Raw genomic sequence first — 24,864 nt, 5'->3', positions numbered from 1 at the left:
ATCTATTGAATATCTCATGAAATGAAAATATGACCAATAGAAAAATAGAGTTGCAGTTTTAAAAGAAAATGTGGATCTGACGACTGACGAACATTGCAAAGAAGAAGAAGCGCTGGTGCCATTGTTTACCTCCACGATGGCGTTCGGTATCTACAGCCTCTTGGAAGCTGTTATATTATGTTTAAACGCTGTTTGCATTTTGAATGAGGAAAGATTCCTCTCGAGATGTGAGTATACACTGAATTATTCTATATTAGATATAATAAATTCAGTGTTCAATCCATATTTAGGTTCATACGTGTGGGTGTGACTGTGCCATTTTCTCGTCTGCTTTCTTCTTGCTGGATTAGCATCAATCGGATGACGTAATTAACAAGTGTCAAGTTCCATATGTCACCTATGGTGTACAGTTGAGCTATGAACTATGTAAGGGTACTGAGGTGTTTATAAAGTAAATTTGAACGTGAAATTCCATGGCATAACCCATATTGTAGACATTTGGTAACTCTCTTGCTTGGGTTAGTAGCTATACCCCTACGGTAGTGCGGTAAGGTTATCTGTATTGTTATATTGTAAAACGGGAACAACTTTACTAATCAAAGAGATAATGGGGTTTAAATAGCAGAACTCTCGGGATATATGTATGATAGCAGCCACCCAGGTTTTATTAGTTACCTATGGGGAAAGCTTTCTTACAAAAAACGGGGGTGTATGTACGATAGCGGCCACCTGTATGTATTAATGTGTCTAACTTAGAATACGGCAGTGTAAGGGGTGTCACAGTGGTTAGGTAAGTAGCTAAGGACACGGCTTGTAGGTTAGGTTAGGGGGAAATTTTAAGTTTAGTTGATGTCCATTTTCAATGAATGCGTGAGGAACTAGCCGCTGATATACAAAGGCTCCGGGTTTTATATAGCAGAACTCCCGGAATGTATGTATGATAGCGGCCACCTTGGTTTTATTATAGTTACGGACGAGGAAAGCTTTCCTATTTAAAACTGCTTTTTCTAATAGATAAATGCCCGCTTTCTTCGAAAATGACACTTATTTTCACTGCAAATAAACACTTGGTGAAATGTATATTATATGTCAAATTTGGTTAAATCACATTATTTACAACAGGAAAACATATATTTTCTGTTTGAAATGCTTCCCTGTCCGTATATGTAATTTTACCGCCACCTTTATGTATGATGATACTGTATATGATTAAGAATACGCCAGTGTAAGGGGGGGGTGTCGCAGCGGGCCGTTAGCCCCTCCATTAGGTAAGTAGGTAAGGACACGGCTTGTAGATTAGGTTGGGGGGGGGGAATTTTAGGTTAGTTGGTGTCCATTTTTTAATGCATGCTGGAGGAACTGGATGCTGATATGCAAAGGTTCCGAAATGGGGTTTGATATAGCCGAACTCCTGTGATAAACTATGATTTTACCAGTCTATCCATGTTTACTACATTAGAAGTTTAATGTTGAGAACTAAAGGCAGTGCCATAGTCTCAACTAGTTTAGGCTGATTATGCTTTTGAATAGTCTAGTACAGGAAATATTCACCCATGCACCGTCACCAGCTACTATAGAAATATTGTTCCCCTTACTCCCATCTAGGGTAAATAAATACTTAATTTCTATCTAAATGCATGAACAAATAAATTTTTTGACTCATCTTGTGTTATATCCATTTCTAACCTTGAATAGTGAGGTTACTGTTATGTGCTACTATTATTTATGTACTATATCCATTACCTGGTAGACCTAATTGAGGTGTAATGTATTCAACCTAATATAATTGGAATATTCATTGAAATATCGTGAGGCGTTATTGATGTTGAAGATGTTAAATCCCTCGGTAATTTCTGTATAAAACATCATTGTTTGTTTTCCCTATGTCTTCTTAAAGATATCAGTTAACTTAGAGATAAATGCGCATCTTTTAATAAGGAATTTGAGTTGATTTGTCCCATATTTACTCATCTGTATTGGACATGCATACATACATATACCAAAGGCACTTCCCCCAATTTTGGGGGGTAGTCGACATCAACAAATGAAACTTACTAGAGTGCGGGGAGCAGTCACTCTCCCCCCAGCTCCATCTCTTTGTTGATGCCTCGTAGGATTTTTATACAGGAGAGGGGGTTCCCAGCCCCCTCGTCCCGTCCCTTTTAGTCGCCTCTTACGACACGCAGGGATAATGTTGGCGCTATTCTAATTGTTTTTATGCCCCATTTCATTTATATATCTCTGTTTTATGCTTTAGTAGAATTGTTCTCCAGACAAAACTATATCGATGGCTTAACACTATGCTCTTTGAAATAGGATAGTTTGATATAATTACCCAAGTAAAGAATCTTTAATCTTTTACATTAAAAGGAAAAATATGTAATCAAATGTGTTTATTATGTATGGCTACTTTTTATTGGTCGGAAAAAGAAAAATTACAAGTGTAAATGTGAAATGGTCATTGGATGAAAATAGTTGCCTGCAATTTAGATTTTCGTATTTAAATATATTGTCTTATAATTGAAATCACCATACATTATAGTTACGAGTCCAAGAGCAGTCTATGAATTAACCCTTTTACCCCCAGGCTATTTGGAACTTTCCAACCCTTAACCCCCAGGGGTTATTTTTTTTTTCAAGCACATTTTGCAGTACAGTATATTTTTTTTTAAATTGCTCTAACAACCTTAATTTTCAATATTAAACTTACCCGATAATCATGTAGCTGTCAACTCCGTTGCCCGACAGAATTCTATGGAGGGATACGCCAGCTATCACAATACTAGAAGGGGGTGTACTTACCAGCGCCACCTGTGGCCAGGTACTATAGTACTTCTTGTTGACACCTCCTCAATTTTTCCTCTGTCGTGCTTCCGGCAAGACGTTCTGGGATACGCTTATGATCTTCGAGTATTTTCACGGCTTTTGGTGAAGTATTCTCTCAGATTTCGGCTGTCGCTTTACTGGAAAACTTCTATATTAGCTTAGATAGCTATTATTTAGTCCTGATTAACGGTTAACGATCTTTTGCTTGATTTTGAAACCCCACTTGGCTAACTCTTTTGATTCAAGATGTCTGACATTTCACAAGCCCCCACCCATAGACGATGTAGGTCTTGTAATAGGCGTATTCCGAAGGCCTCGGTAGATCCTCACACCGCTTGTTCTGACTGTAGGGAAAGACCCTGTCAGTTAGAAGATCGATGTGAGGAATGCGCCGGACTTTCGGAACTTGATTTTGTCCGTCTTCTTAAGTATTCAACCAAGTTAGAGAGAGAGAGAGTTAGGAGGAGTTCTTCTCACTCTTCACTTTTTTCCTCACCTCATGATCCCCTACCTTTTCCTACCCCTGTAGTGGCTACCCCCGAACCTACTATTTGCCCTCAGCCTGATATGTCTGTTGTTTTGCGTGCCATTCAGGCCTTAGGTGACAAAGTAGAGTCAGTGGTTAGTGATCATAAGTCTCTTATGGCCGAAGTCAAGGAACTTAAGGTCAAGAGTGCAGTGGGTGGTATTAGTGCCAGTGCTGTGACGAGTGCTAGTGTCAGTGCAGTGCCAAGTGCTAGTGTCAGTGTCAGTGTGGTGCGTGAGGATACTTCTGTGCGTGCCAGTCGTCCTCCCAGTCCGGGACCTCTTGCAAGCTCCCAAGCCCAGGGGAGAAGCAATGTCGAAGGGCAAAAGGGTTCGGCAGGCCTTGATCGGCGCACAGAAGTATCCTCGGTGGTTGCGGGCGTGTCTTCCAGAGACCGTCACTCCCACCTGCAGACGATTGAGCCCGTCTTTTACTCGTCTGCTGATCAGTTGTCAGGGAAGAAACGCTGGACTCAGGTCTCAAGACCACTCAAACGCAGAGTCCAGACCTCAAGAACTCAACCGGGCTGCAGTCATTGGATCAGCTCTGACTCGCCGCAGTCATCAGTTGAATGCACTCCGCCTAAGAGGAGTAAGGTTCTGCCGCAACAGATCTCTGCTGTTAAGGCTTTACCTCAGCAGACCTTAGTGTCTGCCGACCCCAAGTTGACTCTACTGCAGTCCATGCAGTCACAACTTGCGGTCTTGATGCGTGAGTGTCAGGCTGAGAAGGTTACACCTCCTCCTGCGATCGCTCCGCCTGACCGCAGTACTGCCTGCCAGGCGTACGATGTTGAGGCTCCTCAGGATACCTTACCACGTTCTGAGTTTACTGTTTCCAGTGGTGTGCAGCTCCCTCCGCCTTCCTTAAGGCAACCTCAGCAATGGGAACAGGAAGCTTATACCTTACTTCCTCCGCTTCCACTTGCAGTTCCACCAGTGAGGCAACACTCTCTTGAGGTACAACAACCTCTCCCATCCATGAGTCAGTCTCCTCAGCTCTCGCTGCAGCGAGCTCAACCCTCCTCAAGGCAAGCACAACACCTTAGCCTTGCGCCTCAGGAACCTCAACTCGCGAGACAATTACTGTGTTCTGCGCAGCCACTACCTCATCGCTCACAGCTCACACCTCAGGAACCTCAACTCGTTCCTCAGGAACTTGCTACTGCGCATCCGCCAACCACTCAGCAAGCGCAACCCTTGAGTTCAGACACTCATGCTAGGAGTCAGCCTCCTCCACCCATGCGCCTACCTTCTGCTACTTCTTTTGATCAGCCTTTGCAGTCTGAGCCTCAGGTGTTCCCTCAACAGAGTCTTGAGGAGGAAACCACAAATATTGTTGTTCCAGCTCGTGCTGACTCTGCTGTTCAGCATACCTTACCGATCTCTTCGCTACACTCTGGTGATGAGGCGTCTGATGATGAGGCTGCACACCTGGATCCCTCATCAGACGTGGATGAATCCAAGTCTTCTCCACCTTCTATTGACTTTCGTAAGGTCTTGGCTCTGTTTAGGGAGGTATACCCAGACCACTTTGTCTCTGCTATCCCCCGCTCTCCGCCATCTGAGTTTTCGCTGGGCATGCAGCCAGCTAAGTCTACTTATACTAAGCTAGTCTTAGCAAGGTCCTCTAAGAGAGCGTTAAGGATCTTAGGGGAGTGGTTGCAGACTAAGCAACACCTTGGAAAGACTTCGTTCATGTTTCCTCCGACTAAGCTCACTTCTAAAGCGGGCGTTTGGTATGCCACAGGAGAGGAACCAGGCTTGGGAGTACCTGCCTCCGCCCAGGCTGACTTCTCAAGTCTGGTAGACTCGCCTCGTAGAACAGCAATGAGGCGCTCTAAGGTTTGCTGGACCTTCTCAGACCTTGATCACTTCCTGAAGGGTGTTTTTAGAGCATTTGAGATGTTCAACTTCCTAGACTGGTGCCTGGGGGCCCTCAGCAAGAAGACCTCCCCTGCGGACAAGGATTCTGCCATGCTCTTAATGTCCTGCATGGATAAGGCCATTAGAGATGGATCTGGCGAGCTTGCTTCGATGTTTGTGTCAGGGGTTCTTAAGAAAAGGGAACAGCTATGTACCTTCCTTTCCTCCAGCATCACACCTTGTCAAAGGTCTCAACTCCTTTTCGCTCCGCTCTCGAAGTTCCTCTTCCCCGAAGAGCTTGTTAAGGACTTGTCTGCTGCCCTGATACAAAAGGACACACATGATCTTGTGGCCTCATCGGCTCGTAAGACTAAGGTTGCTACCTCAGTCCCCAGGACTTATCGCACCCCAGTGGCTGATACTCCTGCTACGAGGTTCATACCGCCCTTTCGTGGTAGAGCCCCCAGCCGAGGAAGCTCCCGTCCAGACTCTTCCAGGAGCAAGTCTAGGAAAAGTTCCAAGGCTTCTAAAGGAAAAAACTGACTCTCCGCATCTCCAGACAGCAGTAGGAGCCAGACTCAAGATCTTCTGGCAAGCCTGGGAAAAGAGAGGTGCAGACGCCCAGTCTGTCAGTTGGCTGAGGGAGGGTTACAGGATACCATTCTGCCGCAAACCCCCTCTGACCACATCTCCCATCAACCTCTCTCCCAACTACAAAGAAGAGGACAAGAGGCTAGCGTTGCACCAGGAGGTGTCGCTCCTTGTACAGAAGAAGGCAGTGGTTATAGTCCGGGACCATCAATCCCCGGGCTTCTACAACCGTCTCTTTCTGGTGGCCAAGAAGACAGGAGGTTGGAGACCGGTGCTGGACGTCAGCGCGCTCAATGCGTATGTCACCAAGCAGACGTTCACGATGGAGACGACGAAGTCGGTCCTAGCAGCGGTCAGGCAGGAGGACTGGATGGTCTCGTTGGACCTGAAAGATGCTTACTTTCACGTTCCTATTCATCCAGACTCCCAACCTTTCCTGAGATTCGTTTTTGGAAAGGTTGTCTACCAATTCCAAGCCCTGTGTTTTGGCCTAAGCACAGCTCCTATGGTGTTTACGCATCTGATGAGGAATATAGCAAAATTCCTCCACTTATCGGACATCAGAGCCTCCCTTTACTTAGACGACTGGCTGTTGAGAGCCTCCACGAGTCGTCGCTGTCTGGAGAGTCTCAACTGGACTTTGGACTTAATCAGAGAACTGGGTCTGTTAGTCAACATAGAAAAGTCTCAGCTCATTCCCTCCCAATCCATTGTGTACCTGGGAATGGAGATTCGGAGTCAGGATTTTCGGGCTTTTCCATCGGCCCCAAGGATAAGCCAAGCCCTAGATTGCATCATGAGCATGCTGAAGAGGAGCAGTTGCTCGGTGAGACAGTGGATGAGTCTCACAGGGACCCTTTCATCGCTGGCCCTGTTCGTCGAGCTAGGGAGACTCCACCTCCGCCCTCTTCAATTCCATCTTGCAGCTCATTGGGACAAGGGTTTGACTCTCGAAGCAGTCTCTATCCCAGTCACCAAAGAGATGAAGACCACTCTCTTGTGGTGGAAGACCAATCTCCTTCTCAGGGAGGGCCTATCGTTGGCTATTCAGACCCCCAATCTTCATCTCTTCTCAGATGCATCGGACTCGGGCTGGGGTGCGACCTTGAACGGACAGGAATGCTCGGGAACGTGGAACGAGGAACAGGGAACGCTCCACATCAACTGCAAGGAGCTACTAGCAGTTCATTTAGCCCTGCTGAACTTCAAGTCCCTCCTGCTAGGCAAGGTGGTGGAGGTGAACTCAGACAACACCACAGCCTTGGCTTACATCTCCAAGCAAGGAGGGACCCATTCGAGGAGCCTATACGAGATCGCAAGGGACCACCTCATTTGGTCAAGAAGTCAAAACCTCACTTTAGTCACGAGGTTCATTCAGGGCAACATGAACGTCTCAGCAGATCGCCTAAGCAGAAGGAATCAGGTCATTCCCACGGAATGGACCCTCCACAAGAGTGTATGCAGCAGACTTTGGACCTTGTGGGGTCAACCTACCATAGATCTTTTTGCCACCTCCATGACCAAGAGACTTCCGCTGTACTGTTCCCCAGTTCCAGACCCTGCAGCAGTTCATGTGGATGCTTTTCTGCTGAACTGGTCCCATCTCGACCTTTACGCATTTCCACCGTTCAAGATAATAAACAAAGTCCTTCAGAAGTTCATCTCGCACGAAGGGACACGGCTGACGCTGGTTGCTCCCCTTTGGCCTGCAAGAGAATGGTTCACAGAGGTACTTCAATGGCTAGTCGACGTCCCCAGGACTCTACCTCTAAGAGTGGACCTTCTACGTCAACCTCACGTAGACAGGTTGCACCCAAACCTCCACGCTCTTCGGCTGACTGCCTTCAGACTGTCGAAAGATTCGCTAGAGCTAGAGGCTTTTCGAAGGAGGCAGCCAGGGCGATTGCCAGAGCAAGAAGGGTTTCCACTCGTAGAGTCTACCAATCTAAGTGGGAAGTCTTCCGGAGCTGGTGTAGAGCCAATGCAGTATCCTCTACCAATACCTCTGTGACCCAAATAGCTGACTTCCTATTACATCTTAGGAATGAGAGATCCCTTTCAGCCCCTACGATTAAAGGGTACAGGAGTATGTTGGCTTCAGTTCTCCGCCACAGAGGTTTGGACCTTTCTTCCAACAAGGACCTTCAAGACATCCTTAAGTCTTTTGAGACTTCTAAAGAGCGTCGTCTATCCACTCCAGGCTGGAACCTAGACGTAGTCTTAAGGTTCCTTATGTCACCTAGGTTCGAACCTCTCCAGTCAGCTTCCTTCAAGGACCTTACCCTCAAGACACTTTTTCTCGTCTGCCTTGCAACAGCTAAGAGTCAGTGAGGTTCATGCCTTCAGCAAGAACATTGGTTTCACGACCGAATCTGCAACATGTTCTTTTCAGCTCGGATTCTTAGCTAAGAACGAACTTCCTTCACGTCCTTGGCCTAGATCGTTTGAAATACCTAGCCTCTCCAACATGGTAGGTAACGAACTAGAGAGAGTTCTTTGCCCTGTCAGAGCTCTCAAGTATTATCTTAATAGGTCTAAACCTATTCGAGGACAATCAGAAGCCTTATGGTGTGCCATCAAGAAACCTTCGAGGCCCATGTCCAAGAACGGGGTTTCGTATTATATAAGGCTTCTGATTAGAGAAGCCCATTCTCACTTAAAGGAGGAAGACCTTGCGTTGCTGAAGGTAAGGACCCACGAAGTAAGAGCCGTAGCTACTTCGATGGCCTTTAATAAAAACCGTTCTCTGCAGAGCATAATGGATGCAACCTATTGGAGGAGCAAGTCAGTGTTTGCATCATTTTATCTTAAAGATGTCCAGTCTCTTTACGAGAACTGCTACACCCTGGGACCATTCGTAGCAGCGAGTGCAGTAGTAGGTGAGGGCTCAGCCACTACATTCCCTTAATCCCATAACCTTTTTTAACCTTTCTCTTGAATGCTTTTATTGTTGTTTTTATGGTTGTTACGGTAGGCTAAGAAGCCTTCCGCATCCTTTTGATTTGGCGGGTGGTCAATTCATTCTTGAGAAGCGCCTGGGTTAGAGGTTGTGTAGAGGTCCTTTAGTAGGGGTTGCAGCCCTATATACTTTAGCACCTTTGAGTTGATTCAGCCTCCAAGAGGAACGCTGCGCTCAGTAAGGAAGACGAACTTAAAAAAGAGGCAGAGTAACGGTTCAATTCGACTTCCTTACCAGGTACTTATTATTTCATTGTTATTTGAGATAACTGTTATATGAAATATGGGATACTTAGCTATCCTTTAATCTTGTACACTGGTTTTCACCCACCCCCCTGGGTGTGAATCAGCTACATGATTATCGGGTAAGTTTAATATTGAAAAATGTTATTTTTATTAGTAAAATAAATTTTTGAATATACTTACCCGATAATCATGATTTAATTGACCCTCCCTTCCTCCCCATAGGGAACCAGTGGACCGAGGAAAAATTGAGGAGGTGTCAACAAGAAGTACTATAGTACCTGGCCACAGGTGGCGCTGGTAAGTACACCCCCTTCTAGTATTGTGATAGCTGGCGTATCCCTCCATAGAATTCTGTCGGGCAACGGAGTTGACAGCTACATGATTATCGGGTAAGTATATTCAAAAATTTATTTTACTAATAAAAATAACATTTTTTGTCATAGAGAGGTCAGGTTGATCTCATTCTCTTGGAAAATGCTTGAAGTTTCTCAAAAAAATTATCAAAAATATGCAAAAAAAAAAATGTAAATAGCAGTTTTTTTGCAAGGACGTACCGGTACGTCCATGGGGTTAAAGGGATGAATTTTGTGAAACGTACCAGTACGTCCTTTGCGGGTAAAAGGGTTAAGAAAATGATTGCAAAGAAGGTACGGTGATGGTTTTGTAATTTTTTATGTAAATTTGATGGCAGTAAACGTTGCTTGATTATAATTGTGAATTTTAGAAACTTAATCTCAGATGGAACTTTCATTTCAGTGCCCGGATGGGGAGGATCTCATGTACAAGGATTTGGTGAAGAACCTGGAATAAAAACTCAAATATTCCATTTTATTCGTTCGATCAAAACTGTTATGAAGTGTGAGTATATTGTGTGCTGTGTTTCACATATGGAGTATACAACATTTAAATATGTTATGAAAATTCAAACTAACGTTTTACAGATATTTATCCTTTTGATTTTCATTTGGGACAAGTTGTGACACTGCTTTATTGTTGTTTCTAGTATTATTATTATTATTATTATTATTACTTGCTAAGCTACAACCATAGTTGGAAAAGCAAGATGCTATAATCCCAAGGACCCCAACATGGAAAATAGCCCAGTGAGGAAAGGAAACAAGGAAAATAAATATTCTAAGAACAGTAACATTAGAATAAACATTTCCTATATAAACTATAAAACTTTAAAAAAAAGAGGAAGAGAAAGAAGATAGAATAGTGTGACCGAGTGTACCCTCACGCGAGAGAACTCTAACCCTAGTTTTAAATGCAGGATGCTATTAGCCCTAGGGCTCCAACAGAGAAAATAGCCCTATGAGAAAAGGAAACAAGGAGATATATAAACTACATAAGGGGTAATGAACAATTAAAATGAAATATTTTAAGAACAGTAACAACATTAAAATAGATTTTTCAATATTAAACTTACCCGATAATCATGTAGCTGTCAACTCCGTTGCCCGACAGAATTCTACGGAAGGGATACGCCAGCGATCGCTATACAAGAGGGGGGTGTACTCACAAGCGCCACCTGTGGCCAGGTACTGCAGTACTTCTTGTTGACACCACCTCAATTTTTCCTCTGTCGTGCTTCCGGCAAGACGTTCATGGATACGCTTATAATTTTGGAGTCTTGTTCACGGTTTTTGGTGAAGTATTGCTCTAAGATTTCAGCTTTCGCTATTCAGGAAGTTTTATTATTAGCTTAGCTAGCTTTTGGAATTAATTTGATTAATTATGGTGACGAAGAGAGTATGAACTCTCTTTCACCTTTAAATGGCCGACCCTTCCCTTAGACGGAAGTGTTGGTGTCTAAGAGAGTATAGACTCTCTTTCTTAATTTTGCTTAACAAAAGTTATAGATTTATTTTATATCTCTCCGCCTTTTATAGGCCTCTTCGATTAACTTCCTTTTTTTTTATAAACTTATTAAAATTAATTTTTATATTTGTTTATATTCGACCTTTCCTAATAGTAGGCGGTCTTTTCTTGTACCGAAGTTAATTAACATTGAGCCCGTCATTTCGGTTTTACCTGTTAACATATTATGCTATTTTAATGTTTTTGAAAGAATTTCTTTGATAGTCTCGTACTGTTTTCAAAGTTGAACTAACGTTTTGTTTTGTCTCTGCAGTTGTTGACGTTCAGAACGTTCAACTTGCGCTCTATCGTTACGATAGAGAGAGAATTTTCACGGTGTCACGTTGCAGTAAGAGTAACCGTTTCTAACGTTTTGTTCATTCTTTCTTAGCTTAATGGTTTTTATTCTAATAAAGGAACTTTTTATTTGGGAAATATTTCAGTTTTTTTTTCCTTTAACAATAATATGTTTTAACGATATATATGATTGGGCTCTTCTCTCAGGTTCTAAGTCAAGAGAGAGAGAGAGAGAGAGAGATAGAGACGGAGGGAGAGAGAGCTGGATAAACGTTTCGTTCAAGCGAGTAACGTTGTTATCGTTTTTGCTCTTCTCCCTAGTCTCTTTAGGGGAAGAAGGTAAACGTTTCTAGAGTTTTATTCTTGTTCTCAAGCTTTATGCGGTGAGAGAATTTAAACGTAGTTTATTTGATCTAGTGTTTAGTCTCTTTCCAGCCACTGAATTATTTATCTTTCATTAGATTTTTCTGTTACATTGTAATTCTGTTTTCGCAATTACTAACTTTTAAGGAAGGATAGAATTGCGTGTTTCAGGTACAAACCACTTAAAGTTTCGAGTTCAGTGAAATAAGTGCAAACAGAAAATCAAAAGTGATAAGTGATTAGCGCAAAGTGTGTCAGTGTTGTGCGTGAGGGTACTTCTGTGCGGGCCAGTCGTCCTCCCAGTCCGGGACCTCTTGCAAGCTCCCAAGCCCAGGGGAGAAGCAATGTCGAAGGGCAAAAGGGTTCGGCAGGCCTTGATCGGCGCACAGAAGTATCCTCGGTGGTTGCGGGCGTGTCTTACAGAGACCGTCACTCCCACCCGCAGACGATTGAGCCCTTATTTTGCTCGTCTGCAGAAGAAATTTCGGGGAGAAAACGCTGGACTCAGGTCTCAAGACCTCTTAAACGTAAAGTCCAGACCTCTAGAGTTCAACAACCCGGATGCAGTCATTGGGTTAGCTCTGACTCTCCGCAGTCATCAGGTGACTGCACACCTCCTAAGAGAGGTAAGGCGATGCCTCAACAGACCTCATCTTCTGTTAAGGCTTTGCCTCAACAGACCTTATCGTCTGTTGATCCCAAGATGACTTTGCTGCAGTCCATGCAGTCGCAGCTTGCGGTCTTAATGCGTGAGTTTCAGGCTGAGAAGGTTACACCTCCTCCTGCGAGCGCTCCGCCTCACCGCAGTCCAGTCTGCCAGGCGTACGAAGTTGAGGTTCCTCAAGCTACCTTACCGCGTTCGGAGTTGCCAGTTACCAGCGTTGTGCAGCAACCTCAACCTTCCTTAAGGCAACCTCAACAATGGGAGCAGGAGTCTTATGCCTTGAGGCAAGATTTTCTTGCAGTTAGACCATCTTTGAGGCTACAACCTTTTGAGGTACGACAACCTCTACCATCCTTGAGGCAGCCACCTCAGCTCTCGCAGCTGCTACCTCAACTTTCCTCAAGGCGAGAACCTCAACTCTTGAGACTAGCTCCTCAGGAACCTCAACTCGTGAGACAGGAACTGCGTTCTGCGCAGCCGCTACCTTAACTCTCGCAGCTCACACCTCAAGAACCTCAACTCGTGAGTCAAGAGCCTCTCTCTGCGCAGCCACCTCAACCCTTGAGGCAAGCGCAACTCTTGAGGCAGGAACCTCATGCTATGAGTCAGCCACCTCAACGCATGCATCTGCCACTTTCTCCTCAACTTGAGCCTCTTCCCATTCAACTTTGAAATAGCAAATGACAATAATAACACCTCATTACTTTCATAACTTGCATTTGTTATCATATACATGTATGCCTACACAAACATTATGATAATGGAGGTTATTCGTATTACTTAAATAAAAAAATATATATGTATTCCTTGCAATATATTTTTAACAAATCGCAAATATGGCAAAATATCTTCAAAACAAAAATGAATCATGAGTTATGAATGTAATGTAAATATTATGTTGATATTAAAACCCCATGCAACATGCATGAAGTAATGCAGTGTTGCCAACAGGGCGAGTTTCCCTGTCCTGAGGTGAAGTAGATTATAGATCGTATATTTAGTGCAGCTTAATTCTACGATTATCATGCCGGCTATCAAATTCATCAACAAAACAGTCTAAATCAATTCCCTCGGCACGTGCACTTTCAATGGACAGTAATGCGATATTACTCAATCTAGCACTGGTCATGGAATTTCTGAGAAATGTTACACGCCATGCAACATGCTCTGCTTCTCTTACAGCATGCTCTACATACAGCATGATCTGCATACAGCATGCTCTGCATACAGCATGCTCTGCATACCTTACCGCATGCTTCTCAGTCACACATCTTTGGTTGTTGCCAACTCACTAGACTGTCAAGCAGTTTCATAACGTTGCCTTCTAGTCTGCTGCTTTTGCACCAGTGAAACCCTCACTGAGAGAACTTAGCTTTTCTCGGATATGGTCCCTGTAGATGAGAAAGTGCTTTTCTCCCTCCTTCTGATATTCCCTTGAGGACTCTGTCATTTGGAGAGGAGCCTTTAGCTGCGTAGCCTCCTATGGACTTTTATTTAAGCATAACATGCTTCCAGGGAAGGTAATGGTTCCACTTCAGTCGCTAACCCCGTCTGTTACCACACCTGCTCCCTTAGACCTTGAGCTGTGTTGCAAGACATGCAGTCCAAGCTTAGTCCTTGTTAGAGGATTTTTTTGTTTACGGAGTCAGTGTGTCACTGGGAAGACGTTCAACAACCAGCAGAAGTGACTTGTTGTGACGCAGTGCGGCAACCTCAGCAACCCGATAAGGAGTTGTCTGTACGACCCAGACAGTCTAGACAGCTTCGGGTTGTCACTGTACTTCCTCGCTTCCCCATGGTTGACAGTTCACAGACTGTGCAGCAGTACCATGATCTTGTGTCCGGCTCCGTCAGACGACTGGCTTTTAAGAGCTCCCACAAGTCGTCGCTGTCTGGAGATTCTCAGATGGACTATGGATCTGACCAAGGAACTGGGCCTCCTGGTCAATTTTGAGGAGTCTCAGCTCGTCCCATCCCAGACCATTGTCTACCTGGGTATGGATCTTCAGAGTCGAGCTTTTCGGGCTTTTCCGTCGGCCCCAAGGATCTTCCAAGCCCTAGAATGCATCCAGAGCATGCTGAGAAGGAACCGATGCTCAGTCAGGTAGTGGATGAGTCTAACAGGGACACTTTCATCGTGTTAGGGAGACTCCACCTCCCCCCCCTTCAGTATCATCTAGCTGCTCACTGGATAAAGGACATGACGCTAGAAACGGTCTCAGTTCCTGTTTCCGAAGAGAGAAGGTCTTCTCTCGCGTGGTGTAAGAACAGCTTTCTTCTCAAGGAAGTCTACATTTGGCTGTTCAGAAACCCGACCGCCGTCTCCTCTCGGACGCATCAGACACGGGCTGGAGTGCGACTTTGGACGGACAGGAATGCTCGGGAACATGGAATCAGGAGCAAAGGACACTTCACATCAATTGCAAGGAGTTGTTGGCAGTTCTTCTGGCCTTTATAAACTTCAAGTCCCTCCAGCTTAACAAGGTGGTGGAGGTGGACTCTGACAACACCACAGCCCTGGCTTACATCTTCAAGCAGGGAGGGACTCTTTCGTGGAAGTTGTTCTAGATCGCAAGGGACCTCCTCATCTGGTCAAAAGATCGAAAGCTCACGCTGGTAACGAGGTTCATTCAGGGCGGTATGAATGTCATGGCAGATCGCCTCAGCCGGAAGGGTCAGGTCATCCCCACAGAGTGGACCCTTCACAAGAGTGTTTGCAGCAGACTTTGGGCCCTGTGGGGTCAGCCAACCATAGATCTGTTCGCTACCTCGATAACCTAGAGACTCCTGTTGTATTGTTCTCCGATTCCAGACCCAGCAGCAGTTCACGTGGATGCTTTTCTGCTGGATTGGTTCCATCTCGACCTGTATGCATTCCCGCCGTTCAAGATTGTCAACAGGGTACTTCAGAAGTTCTCCTCTCGCAAAGGGACACGGCTGACGTGGGTTGGCTCCGCTCTGGCCCGCGAGAGAATGGTTCATAGAGGTACTGCAATGGCTGGTCGACATTCCCAGGACTCTTCCTCTAGGAGTGAACCTTCTACGTCAACCTCACGTAAAGAAGGTACACCCAAACCTCCACGCTCTTCGTCTGACTGCCTTCAGACTTTCGAAAGACTCTCAAGAGCTAGGGGCCTTTCGAAGGAGGCAGCCAGAGCGATTGCCAGAGCAAGGAGAACATCCACTCTCAGAATCTATCAGTCTCAAGGGGAAGTCTTCCGTAGCTGGTACAAGACCAATGCAGTTTCCTCAACCAGTACCACTGTAACCCAGATTGCTGACTTCCTGTTACATCTAAGGAAAGTAAGATCCCTTTCAGCTCCTACGATCAAGGGTTACAGAAGTATGTTGGCAGCGGTTTTCCACCACAGAGGCTTGGATCTTTCCACCAACAAAGATCTACAGGACCTCCCTAGGTCTTTTGAGACCTCAAAGGAACGTCGGTTGTCCACTCCAGGCTGGAATCTAGACGTGGTCCTAAGGTTCCTTATGTCATCAAGATTTGAACCTCTCCAATCAGCCTCTTTTTAGGACCTCACATTAAAAACTCTTTTCCTCGTATGCTTGACAACAGCTAAAAGAGTAAGTGAGATCCACGCCTTCAGCAGGATCATTGTTTTCACATCTGAAACGGCTACATGTTCCTTGCAGCTCGGTTTTTGCTAAACGAGCTTCCTTCACGTCCTTGGCCTAAGTCGTTCGAGATCCCAAGCCTGTCCAACTTGGTGGGGAATGAACTGGAGAGAGTACTTTGCCCAGTTAGAGCTCTTAGGTACTATCTAAAAAGGTCTTAACCTTTACGAGGACAATCAGAAGCCTTATGGTGTGCTATCAAGAAACCTTCTTTTCCAAGTTCTAAGAACTCAGTTTCTTACTATTCAGGCTTCTGATTAGGGAAGCACATTCTCATCTGAAGGAAGAAGACCTTGCTTTGCTGAAGGTAAGGACACATGAAGTGGGAGCTGTGGCTACTTCAGTGGCCTTCAAACAGAACCGTTCTCTGCAGAGTGTTATGGATGCAACCTATTGGAGAAGCAAGTCAGTGTTCGCATCATTCTATCTCAAAGATGTCCAGTCTCTTTACGAGTACTGCTACACCCTGGGACCATTCGTAGCAACGAATGCAGTAGTAGGCGAGGGCTCAGCCACTACATTCCCATAATCCCATAACCTTTTAACCTTTCTCTTGAATACTTTTTATGGGTTGTACGGTCGGCTAAGAAGCCTTCCACATCCTTGTTGATTTGGCGGGTGGTCAATTCTTTCTTGAGAAGCGCCGAGGTTAAAGGTTGTGATGAGGTCCTTTAGTATGGGTTGCAGCCCTTGATACTTCAGCACCTTAGAGTTGTTCAGCCTCCTAAGAGGAACGCTGCGCTCAGTAAGGAAGACGAACTTATTTAAGGCAGAGTAATGGCTCAAGTCGACTTCCTTACCAGGTACTTGTAATTTCATTGTTATTTTGAATAACTGATAATATGAAATACGGGATACTTAGCTTCTTGATATACATGTACACTGGTTTTCACCCACCTCCCTGGGTGTGAATCAGCTACATGATTATCGGGTAAGTTTAATATTGAAAAATGTTATTTTCATTAGTAAAATAAATTTTTGAATATACTTACCCGATAATCATGATTTAATTGACCCACCCTTCCTCCCCATAGAACCAGTGGACCGAGGAAAAATTGAGGTGGTGTCAACAAGAAGTACTGCAGTACCTGGCCACAGGTGGCGCTTGTGAGTACACCCCCCTCTTGTATAGCGATCGCTGGCGTATCCCTTCCGTAGAATTCTGTCGGGCAACGGAGTTGACAGCTACATGATTATCGGGTAAGTATATTCAAAAATTTATTTTACTAATGAAAATAACATTTTTCATTAAAAAAGTATAAAAACTTCAAAAAAAACAAGAGGAAGAGAAGTAAAATAAAATAGTGTGCTCTGTTATCATCTGAGGAGCGTGTATACATCCTACTCTTTTTGACTCTCATTGGCATGTTTGATTATTTTATATTTGATTTAAATTTTGGCCTGATAACATAAAACCTTGGTTTGCATAAAAGCAATAATGGTGGTGAAATGCTTAAAGATATAGAAATATGTTTACCAAAAGATAGCATTTGTTTTCTCAATATAGCATCCCGGCATTGGATTAGGTATTGCTCAGATTGTTTGAGAAACAAAGTCACCTCACGTGTCATAATGGTGTGTGGTACTTTTGAGTCCTTCATGATGTTGGTTGGGTGAATGTCAAATTTGTTCCGTCACGGAATAAAAACCCTTTCGCAGTTTATTAGGGGAATATACTTTTGGTAAAGCTGGAAGACTAGCCATAAGACTTATAGCGAGGTGTAACTACCCCACCGCTAGTTAGCGTGGGGTTTGGGTGTAGTGCCAGCTACCCTGCTCACACACACACCGGTATTGTCTCGTCACTTTTGGTTTTGGCTCAGTTGAGAGTGGACGTTCGTCTCTCTCAACCACCCATACTGACTGGCCATTATAGTCTTATCTCTTTGTTGCTTTCTCTTTTCAGGTTGTGAGTGTTCTTCTTCCTGGTCATCATACGTACTTGTTCTGGACCTGAGGGATGCAAGTGCAATATCTTTATGTCTCCGGTTGACACAGACCCTCGTTCACCGTGCCCGACGTGCTGAAGATGACTTTGTAACCATGACGACACCTGTGAGGAGTGTAGAGAGTGGTCATCCTCCCAGTTGGAGTGGGTTAGTAGGATGCGTAAGAAGAAGTCAAAGAGGAATTCTTCTCCTTTGGAGTCATCCTCGAAGTCAAAGAAACCTCAACTCCCTTCTTCCACTCCTCGATCTCTGCTCGAGCAGGAGCTGTGACCCTTTAACCCCGGGACAACCCTTTGGTTTGAAGGACACTGGCATTTCCCCCAGCGAAGCAGCGCCGCCCTTCTCCGCAGGGGAGTCTTTTTCTCTTGATCTTTTGCAGGTGTGGCCTTTCTTGGATATCACAGGTCCTTCTTCAAGGGAAGGTCTGCTTGAGCTATTGCAGTTGGAGTGGAGAGGAAACACACACCAACTTCCTCAGAGGTTGACCTTTATCCTCCTCCTACAGGCTCCAAAGGGTTTGTATTGGAGGAGTCTCTTGTGTCTGTGCCCATCGCTGTCTACCCACTTTCATCTTCGGCTTCTCTGAGGTTTTTCGACCTGCGCATTTCCAACTCAGCGGGCTGATGACGGTGCTTCCTCTTGTTTTGAGTTCGCTCAGCTGGCAGAGGTGGGCAATGTTTGAGGCCTGTTCCTTTTGCTCTTGAAGGACACCTTTCCTGTTCGCGGGTTAGGTCCTGGAAGGGTCTCCGCCTCGTGGGACTACAAGAAGGTGTCGGGTCTCGGCCGTGCCTCTCTCTAGCCCCTTGGAGCATGGCTCATTAGAGTTTGAAGATGATGTTGCTTGCCCCCAGTGAGTTTGACACATGCATCGTCCTGCTGCTTTACCTGGCACAGTTCCCATCTTGGAGCCTCCCTGGAGCTCTTGTCACACTGCCAAGGAAGTCCTGACAGTGGACACTGCTGTTTCTCCTTTGTGTGAGCAATCGTGGGCATTCGCTTGGGCAGCATACTCGTCCAGATGCTACAGCGGTCCCACTTGCGACCTGTTCCCAGCGCGTGACTAGGCTCCAGCTTGTCTGTGGGTTCCAGCCCGCAGCCGCGCTTTAGCATTCCAGCTCGTGATCCCACTTCTACCTGCCATCGCTTCGGCTCGCCCACTCGTGGATTGACCTCCGCCTGCGATCCCGTTCCCGCTCGCAAGAACACAGTAGCACGCAGTGACGCAACTATTTGCAGCATTGCCTCGTCCCGCGAGCTTGTATCTTCATGTGACCTTCCAGCAGCACATGATATAAATTATCCTAACATAGTTCCCTGCATGGGGATCTTTTAATTAAAAACTTGCAATATCTTACAGTTTTGATATTTCTCAGAATGAGGGCAAACTACTAATTTTCCAATGTCTTGTTTATGTTCCACTATACTAGAATGTTCAGTACCCATTTTTTGTCTATTTGGCATTTTATACTGTGGTTGTTAATGCTTTTAAGTCTGAAAGCTAAAAGTTCATCTTAATAGCAAACTGTTCTTTGGCCTTACTTTCTATTCTCTTGTTGATTATTTTGTTCAAATATATTGTCTAATTTGCTATAGTGTTTTTATTTGTACAATATTGAAACAATTTTCTCATTTCTGCATTTATCTTTTTACCCGTGAGATGATAGCATGCTGTTTTACTTTCTGACTTGTTTGTTTTTTAATTTATTGCTGCTCTTGGTTGCTTGTAGATTACTGTTAGGGAAAGGGTAAATTAATTGACTTTGAATTATTAACATCATTATTATTATTATTATTACTATCCAAGCTACAACCCTAGTTGGAAAAGCAAGATGCTATAAGCCCAGGGGCCCCAACAGGGAAAAATAGCCCAGTGAGGAAAGGAAATAAGGAAATAAATAAATGAAGAGAACAAATTAACAATAAATCATTCTAAAATAAGTAACAACGTCAAAACAGACATGTCTTATATAAACTATTAACAACATCAAAAACAAATATGTCATAAATAAACTATAAAAAGACTCAAGTCCGCCTGGTCAACAAAGAAACATTTGCTCCAACTTTGAACTTTTGAAGTTCTACTGATTCAACTACCCGATTAGGAAGATCATTCCACAACTTGGTAACAGCTGGAATAAAACTTCTAGAGTATTGCGTAGTATTGAGCCTCGTGATGGAGAAGGCCTGGCTATTAGAATTACCTGCCATAACCTCTGTACCATGGTTTTCCACTGCCTTGGGTTAGAGTTCTCTTGCTTGAGGGTACACTCGGGCACACTGTTCTCTCTTGTTTATCCTCCTCCTTGTTTTGTTAAAGTTTTTATAGTTTATATAGTAAATATTTATTTTAATATTGTTACTTTTTTTAAAACAATTAATTATTTCCTTGTTTCCTTTCCTCACTGGGCTGTTTTCCCTGTTGGAGCCCCTGGCCTTATAGCATCCTGCTTTTCCAACTAGGGTTGCAGCTTAGCAAATAATAATAATAATATAGATTGAACCAATGAATCTCATTAGATAGACTTGTAGGGCATATCTTAATGTCTTTATCTTAATTGAGATATGAAATTGGTGGAAGGTGAATGCAAAGAGGTTGTATAATCAGGTGGAAGAAACTAAATGGTGCAGAATAGTCTGAAAAATATTCAGCCGAGTCCAAAAGTATGTTGCAAAGAACATTACTGTACACTAAGGACATCATGACCTCGCCCCTCACAAGAGCCGGTATAGTCCTTATTTTCTCCTTTTGGGTCAAGGGTCAGACAGATGCCCTAACATTGACACATAGAGATTTCCTCCCACCTAAGGAAGAAGACTCCCATATAAGACGAGGGTTTATGTTCGCTTAGGAACAAACAAAAAAAATTTTACTAGCTACAGTATACAAACCTGAGTTGTTTATTTATATTTCCTGTATCATCCACCCTGCAAGTCTTAACTAAGACTAAAGGTATTACAGTATTGAGTTGCAGGCTCCTACTTGCCTATCCAGCGCAAGTGGGAACAGAGGGCAGCAATACAGTGTTGCCAGAACCACAGGATTTCCTTAATTTTGGCTGCAGCAAAACAGCAATAGTGTAACCATATAAATGAATCAAGTTTGAATAGCTAGGAAAAATATAAATGACTTAGAATTTGCAGTACTGTACAGTATTTATATATGTGTAGCTCATCAAGTGAATTTCCTTTACTTCTTATGGGAAAAAATTATTTGAGTTTGCAGGCAAGTTCCCAAAACGAATTAAACTCAAAAACCAAATTACTACTGTTCATCTTTAATCATGAAAATTTCAAGCATTTCTTGGAATATCTTGTCTCATGTTTTCTCTATTTATTTCTCATACTAATTGCTTTATAGAAGAGTTAATATATGAAAGCTAAATCATTTTCCAACACTCAGTTTGTGATATTCTGTTCTGTGTATAAGCAGGTTCAAATTCACGAATGAGCATCGAGTGTCTTGAAAATTTGATTATGCTGTATGTGGTTTTTAATTATAAACAGAAAAGAAGGTGATGAATGCAAGAGTTGATGGGAGAAGTACAAGAGGAAGGCCAAGGTTTGGGTGGATGGATGGAGTGAAGGAAGCTCTGGGTGATAGGAGGATAGATGTGAGAGAGGCAAGAGAGCATGCTAGAAATAGGAATGAATGGCGAGCGATTGTGACGCAGTTCCGGTAGGCCCTGCTGCTTCCTCCGATGCCTTAGATGACCGCGGAGGTAGCAGCAGTAGGGGATTCAGCATTATGAAGCTTCATCTGTGGTGGATAATGTGGGAGGGTGGGCTGTGGCACCCTAGCAGTACCAGCTGAACTCGGTTGAGTCCCTTGTTAGGCTGGGAGGAACGTAGAGAGTAGAGGTCCCCTATTTAGTTTTGTTTCATTTGTTGATGTCGGCTACCCCCCAAAATTGGGGGAAGTGCCTTGGTATATGTATGTATGTATGTATGTATCATGGTTAATAATTTCTTGTGCTCTTACAGATCCGCTGATACCTGTGAATATTTTCGTCATCCTGTTCAAGCTTATTTTTGGCTGAGATTTTCTAAGGATAGAGAAAGGAATACTGCGCTACGGTTCCACCAAGAGTTAACATTTAAGGAGACCAACCATGCTGTCGAACTGTGATGCTCAGGAAGTCGTATTTTTGTGGCTTAATTGTTTTTGTATTGATATTGAAATATAAGTTTTTTTAGAAGTTTCTTTTACATGACCTCCTGATATATGTAGCTTTTCATTCAAACTGCTGATGTGATTAATGAATGAAATTATCAAATAGAACCGATAAGGTTTTTTTTTTTTTTTTTTTTTTTTTTTTTTACAGAAAATTGTGCTGTTCATATAAAGTTCAATTTTCCCTCGGAACAGCACACTGTTATTTCTAGGAATCTCCCATGATATTTATTGCTTTTCTTCCAGAATCCCTGATTTAATGGACACTTGCCTGTAAAAATATTTTAAGATTTTAAATTTTCTCATTTTCTTTCATTTCAAACTATACGTGGCAGCTCTTCTAGGAGAAGGATACTCCAAAATCAAACCATTGTTCTCTAGTCTTGTTTTGTGCCATAGCCTCTGTACCATGGTCTTCCACTGTTTTAGTTACAGTTCTCTTGCTTGAGGGTACACTCGAGCACACTTTTTATATCTTATTTCTCATCCTCTTGTTTTGTTAAAGTTTTTATAGTTAAATAGGAGATATTTATGTTGTTACTGTTCTTAAAATATTTAATTTTTCCTTGTTTCCTTTCATCACTGGGCTATTTTCCCTGTAGGAGCCCCGAGGATTATAGCATCCTATTTTTCCAACTAGAGTTGTAGGTTAGCAAGTAATAATAATAATAACAGGAAAGAGAGCCCTCTACCGTAATTGGTAAGAGACCCAGGTTGTCGCCTCTGGGTTCAGAGTACAGGAGGTCCTCAGCTTACAAACCTAATTGATTCCATGAAGCGGTTTATAAGTCAAATTTTATTAAATTTTGGCCTAGGGTAGGCCTAAGCTGAATCCCATGTCTAGTCAACAAACGGTCTGATTTCATATGTAATAGATATCAGGTTACTACAAATGTCGTTTGTTCCGACACAGACACTTACCTCGAAACACTTTCTTAGGAGTCACTGGTGGCTCTTCTCTAACGACTAGAGTTTTGCGTAGTTTACCCTACCACCATTCTTCAACGTGACCCGTTAGCGGGAGAGAATGTGACCTGGGGCAATGCCCGAGGTCAGCCATGTGACGACTCTCTCTACCTAGGCAGTATGTTCTCTGGTCGCGTTGTGTTCACACACATCACTCCTCAGTTCTCTGTGCGACCCCCTTTGTGCTCGTTATCAAGGGGGTCGCACAGAGAACTGAGGAAACTACAAATCTTGTTTTGCTTACTGTATTAAATGATATAATAATGTTTTATGACAGTATTTCTATATCTTATGTTTATTTTCAGTTGTAATTGTGTTTGTATCTCAGAATGTTTGCAGTTTCAGGACCTTCTTTACTGTAATATTGTAATATATCAGGTCCATACTACCTAGATGCTCATGTATTAACTATGTGGTCATCTATACCATTCATAAAGGCTAGTATTCTGTTGGCTTTAGCATTGGCTAAACATACAGGTGAATTCCAAGCATTGTCAGTGAAAGTAGGCTTTGGGGAACACAATATGATCTTGTCATTTTAACTTTCTCCAAATCCAGAGTGTTTTTAAAACTGAGTCTGCCTCAATTCTTGCACAGTCCTTCACTATAACTGAATGAAGAGTTCAGTAGAAATAGTTTTTTTTTCTGTACAGTTGTCAAGCATTGTCAGTCTTTGGGGAACACAATATGATCTTGTCATTTTAACTTTCTCCAAATCCAGAGTGTTTTTAAAACTGAGTCTACCTCAATTCTTGCAGTCCATCACTAAAACTGAGTGAAGAGTTCAGTAGAAATAGTTTTTTTTGTACAGCTGTATTTAACAAACGAAGGTAACAGGTAGTGTACCTAATTTGTTCTGTGGATCTAGGCTCTATAATTGCCCCGTAACCAAAAATGCTCTGACATTCCTTTATTAAAATTTGATCACAGCACACAAGGAATTAGATCCAAAACTCTTCAATCCTTTATAGTGAAGGAACTAATTATTAAGGGCATGTATTGTTTGGAGTGAAAAAAAATTTAATTTGTAATGTCGGGAATTTCGACCCGATCAATCGAAATTCCCGCCATTTGACTCCACCTACGACTACGTCAAATTGGAGGGAGAGGAGAAACTCGCGGGCGAATGAATGTAGTTCCAGACGTGAACGTTTAAAGCCAAAAAGGGAAACCACCTGGTAGGAAGGCGCTGAGACTAATAAAATCAATTGCTGGTAATTTAAGATTAGGAAAAATAAAGTCATTCTGTTGTAACATGATGAAAAAATCAAATCTAGAAATTTAGGCTCAGGACAAATTGCGCCAAAAAGGTGACGTCGGAGGTTGCAAGGATAGCTCGTCCTCTTTGATCCAACGTCCCCGACCAAAGTAAGTCCCCTCTAATTGTTATCTCTCCTCTCTACCTTGTCTACCAGGTTGGTTGTAGTAGAAGTTTGAGTGCAAGACGTTTAGTTTTATATCGCAGTTTAGTGTAGAGATCCTTGTGATTGGGGATCTGAATCCTGAGTTAAATAAGAATAGGGATATTTGGTGTGTGATTCGTTGTGTATTGAATTCGAATTGGCACTATTTTCAGTTTGTTAATGAGTCCGGTGTGGACTTTGTGCTTGAAGAGCACATGCTACATTACCTAGGGTCAGTCTTGTTTTTCAGTGAGTTTTTCAGTCTTGTTTTTCAGTGAGTTTTGTGAATGCTTAAGAATGTTGTTTGTCTTTATCAGAGATTATTTTTGTAATAAAATTGTAAATTTTATCGCCGTATTTTAGTTAACTCCTGGAGGGTTTTGGGAATCTTGCCCTTAAGGCCTTGCGATCCGCCCAGTACATCGGGCAGATTTAATAAACTGGTGAAAATCACAACATTTGGTCCTTCGAACCGGATCGCAAGCGCTTCCCAGAGCCGGACAGGACTAATTTAAAATATGAGCTTTTGAGAGAGAGAGACGAACA

The 24,864-nt window shown here is 43.3% G+C and overlaps 1 protein-coding gene across 1 annotated transcript; it reads left to right on the top strand.

Moving 5' to 3' along the window:
* Nucleotides 1-93: 93 nt before the first annotated feature.
* On the top strand, nt 94-21,974 carry LOC137657827 (immediate early response 3-interacting protein 1). The gene is made up of 3 exons (XM_068392397.1): nt 94-227; nt 9,769-9,870; nt 21,760-21,974. Exons 1-3 carry the CDS (start codon nt 137-139, stop codon nt 21,813-21,815), a joined length of 249 nt encoding a protein of 82 aa, XP_068248498.1. The 5' UTR covers nt 94-136; the 3' UTR covers nt 21,816-21,974.
* Nucleotides 21,975-24,864: the final 2,890 nt, after the last annotated feature.

This window comes from Palaemon carinicauda, chromosome 18 (genome assembly GCF_036898095.1).
Source record: "Palaemon carinicauda isolate YSFRI2023 chromosome 18, ASM3689809v2, whole genome shotgun sequence".
NCBI classification, from domain to species: domain Eukaryota; kingdom Metazoa; phylum Arthropoda; class Malacostraca; order Decapoda; family Palaemonidae; genus Palaemon; species Palaemon carinicauda.
Note: the sequence above shows the minus strand (reverse complement) of the source record. Positions and strands in the feature narration are given on the sequence as shown.

Excerpts from the sequence above, each read along its gene's own strand:
- LOC137657827 (XM_068392397.1), top strand. The coding sequence starts at position 137 with ATGGCGTTCGGTATCTACAGCCTCTTGGAAGCTGTTATATTATGTTTA. Across the intron at positions 228-9,768 it reads GGAAAGATTCCTCTCGAGAT|TGCCCGGATGGGGAGGATCT; the intron begins GTGAGTATACAC and ends CTTTCATTTCAG. Across the intron at positions 9,871-21,759 it reads GATCAAAACTGTTATGAAGT|ATCCGCTGATACCTGTGAAT; the intron begins GTGAGTATATTG and ends GTGCTCTTACAG.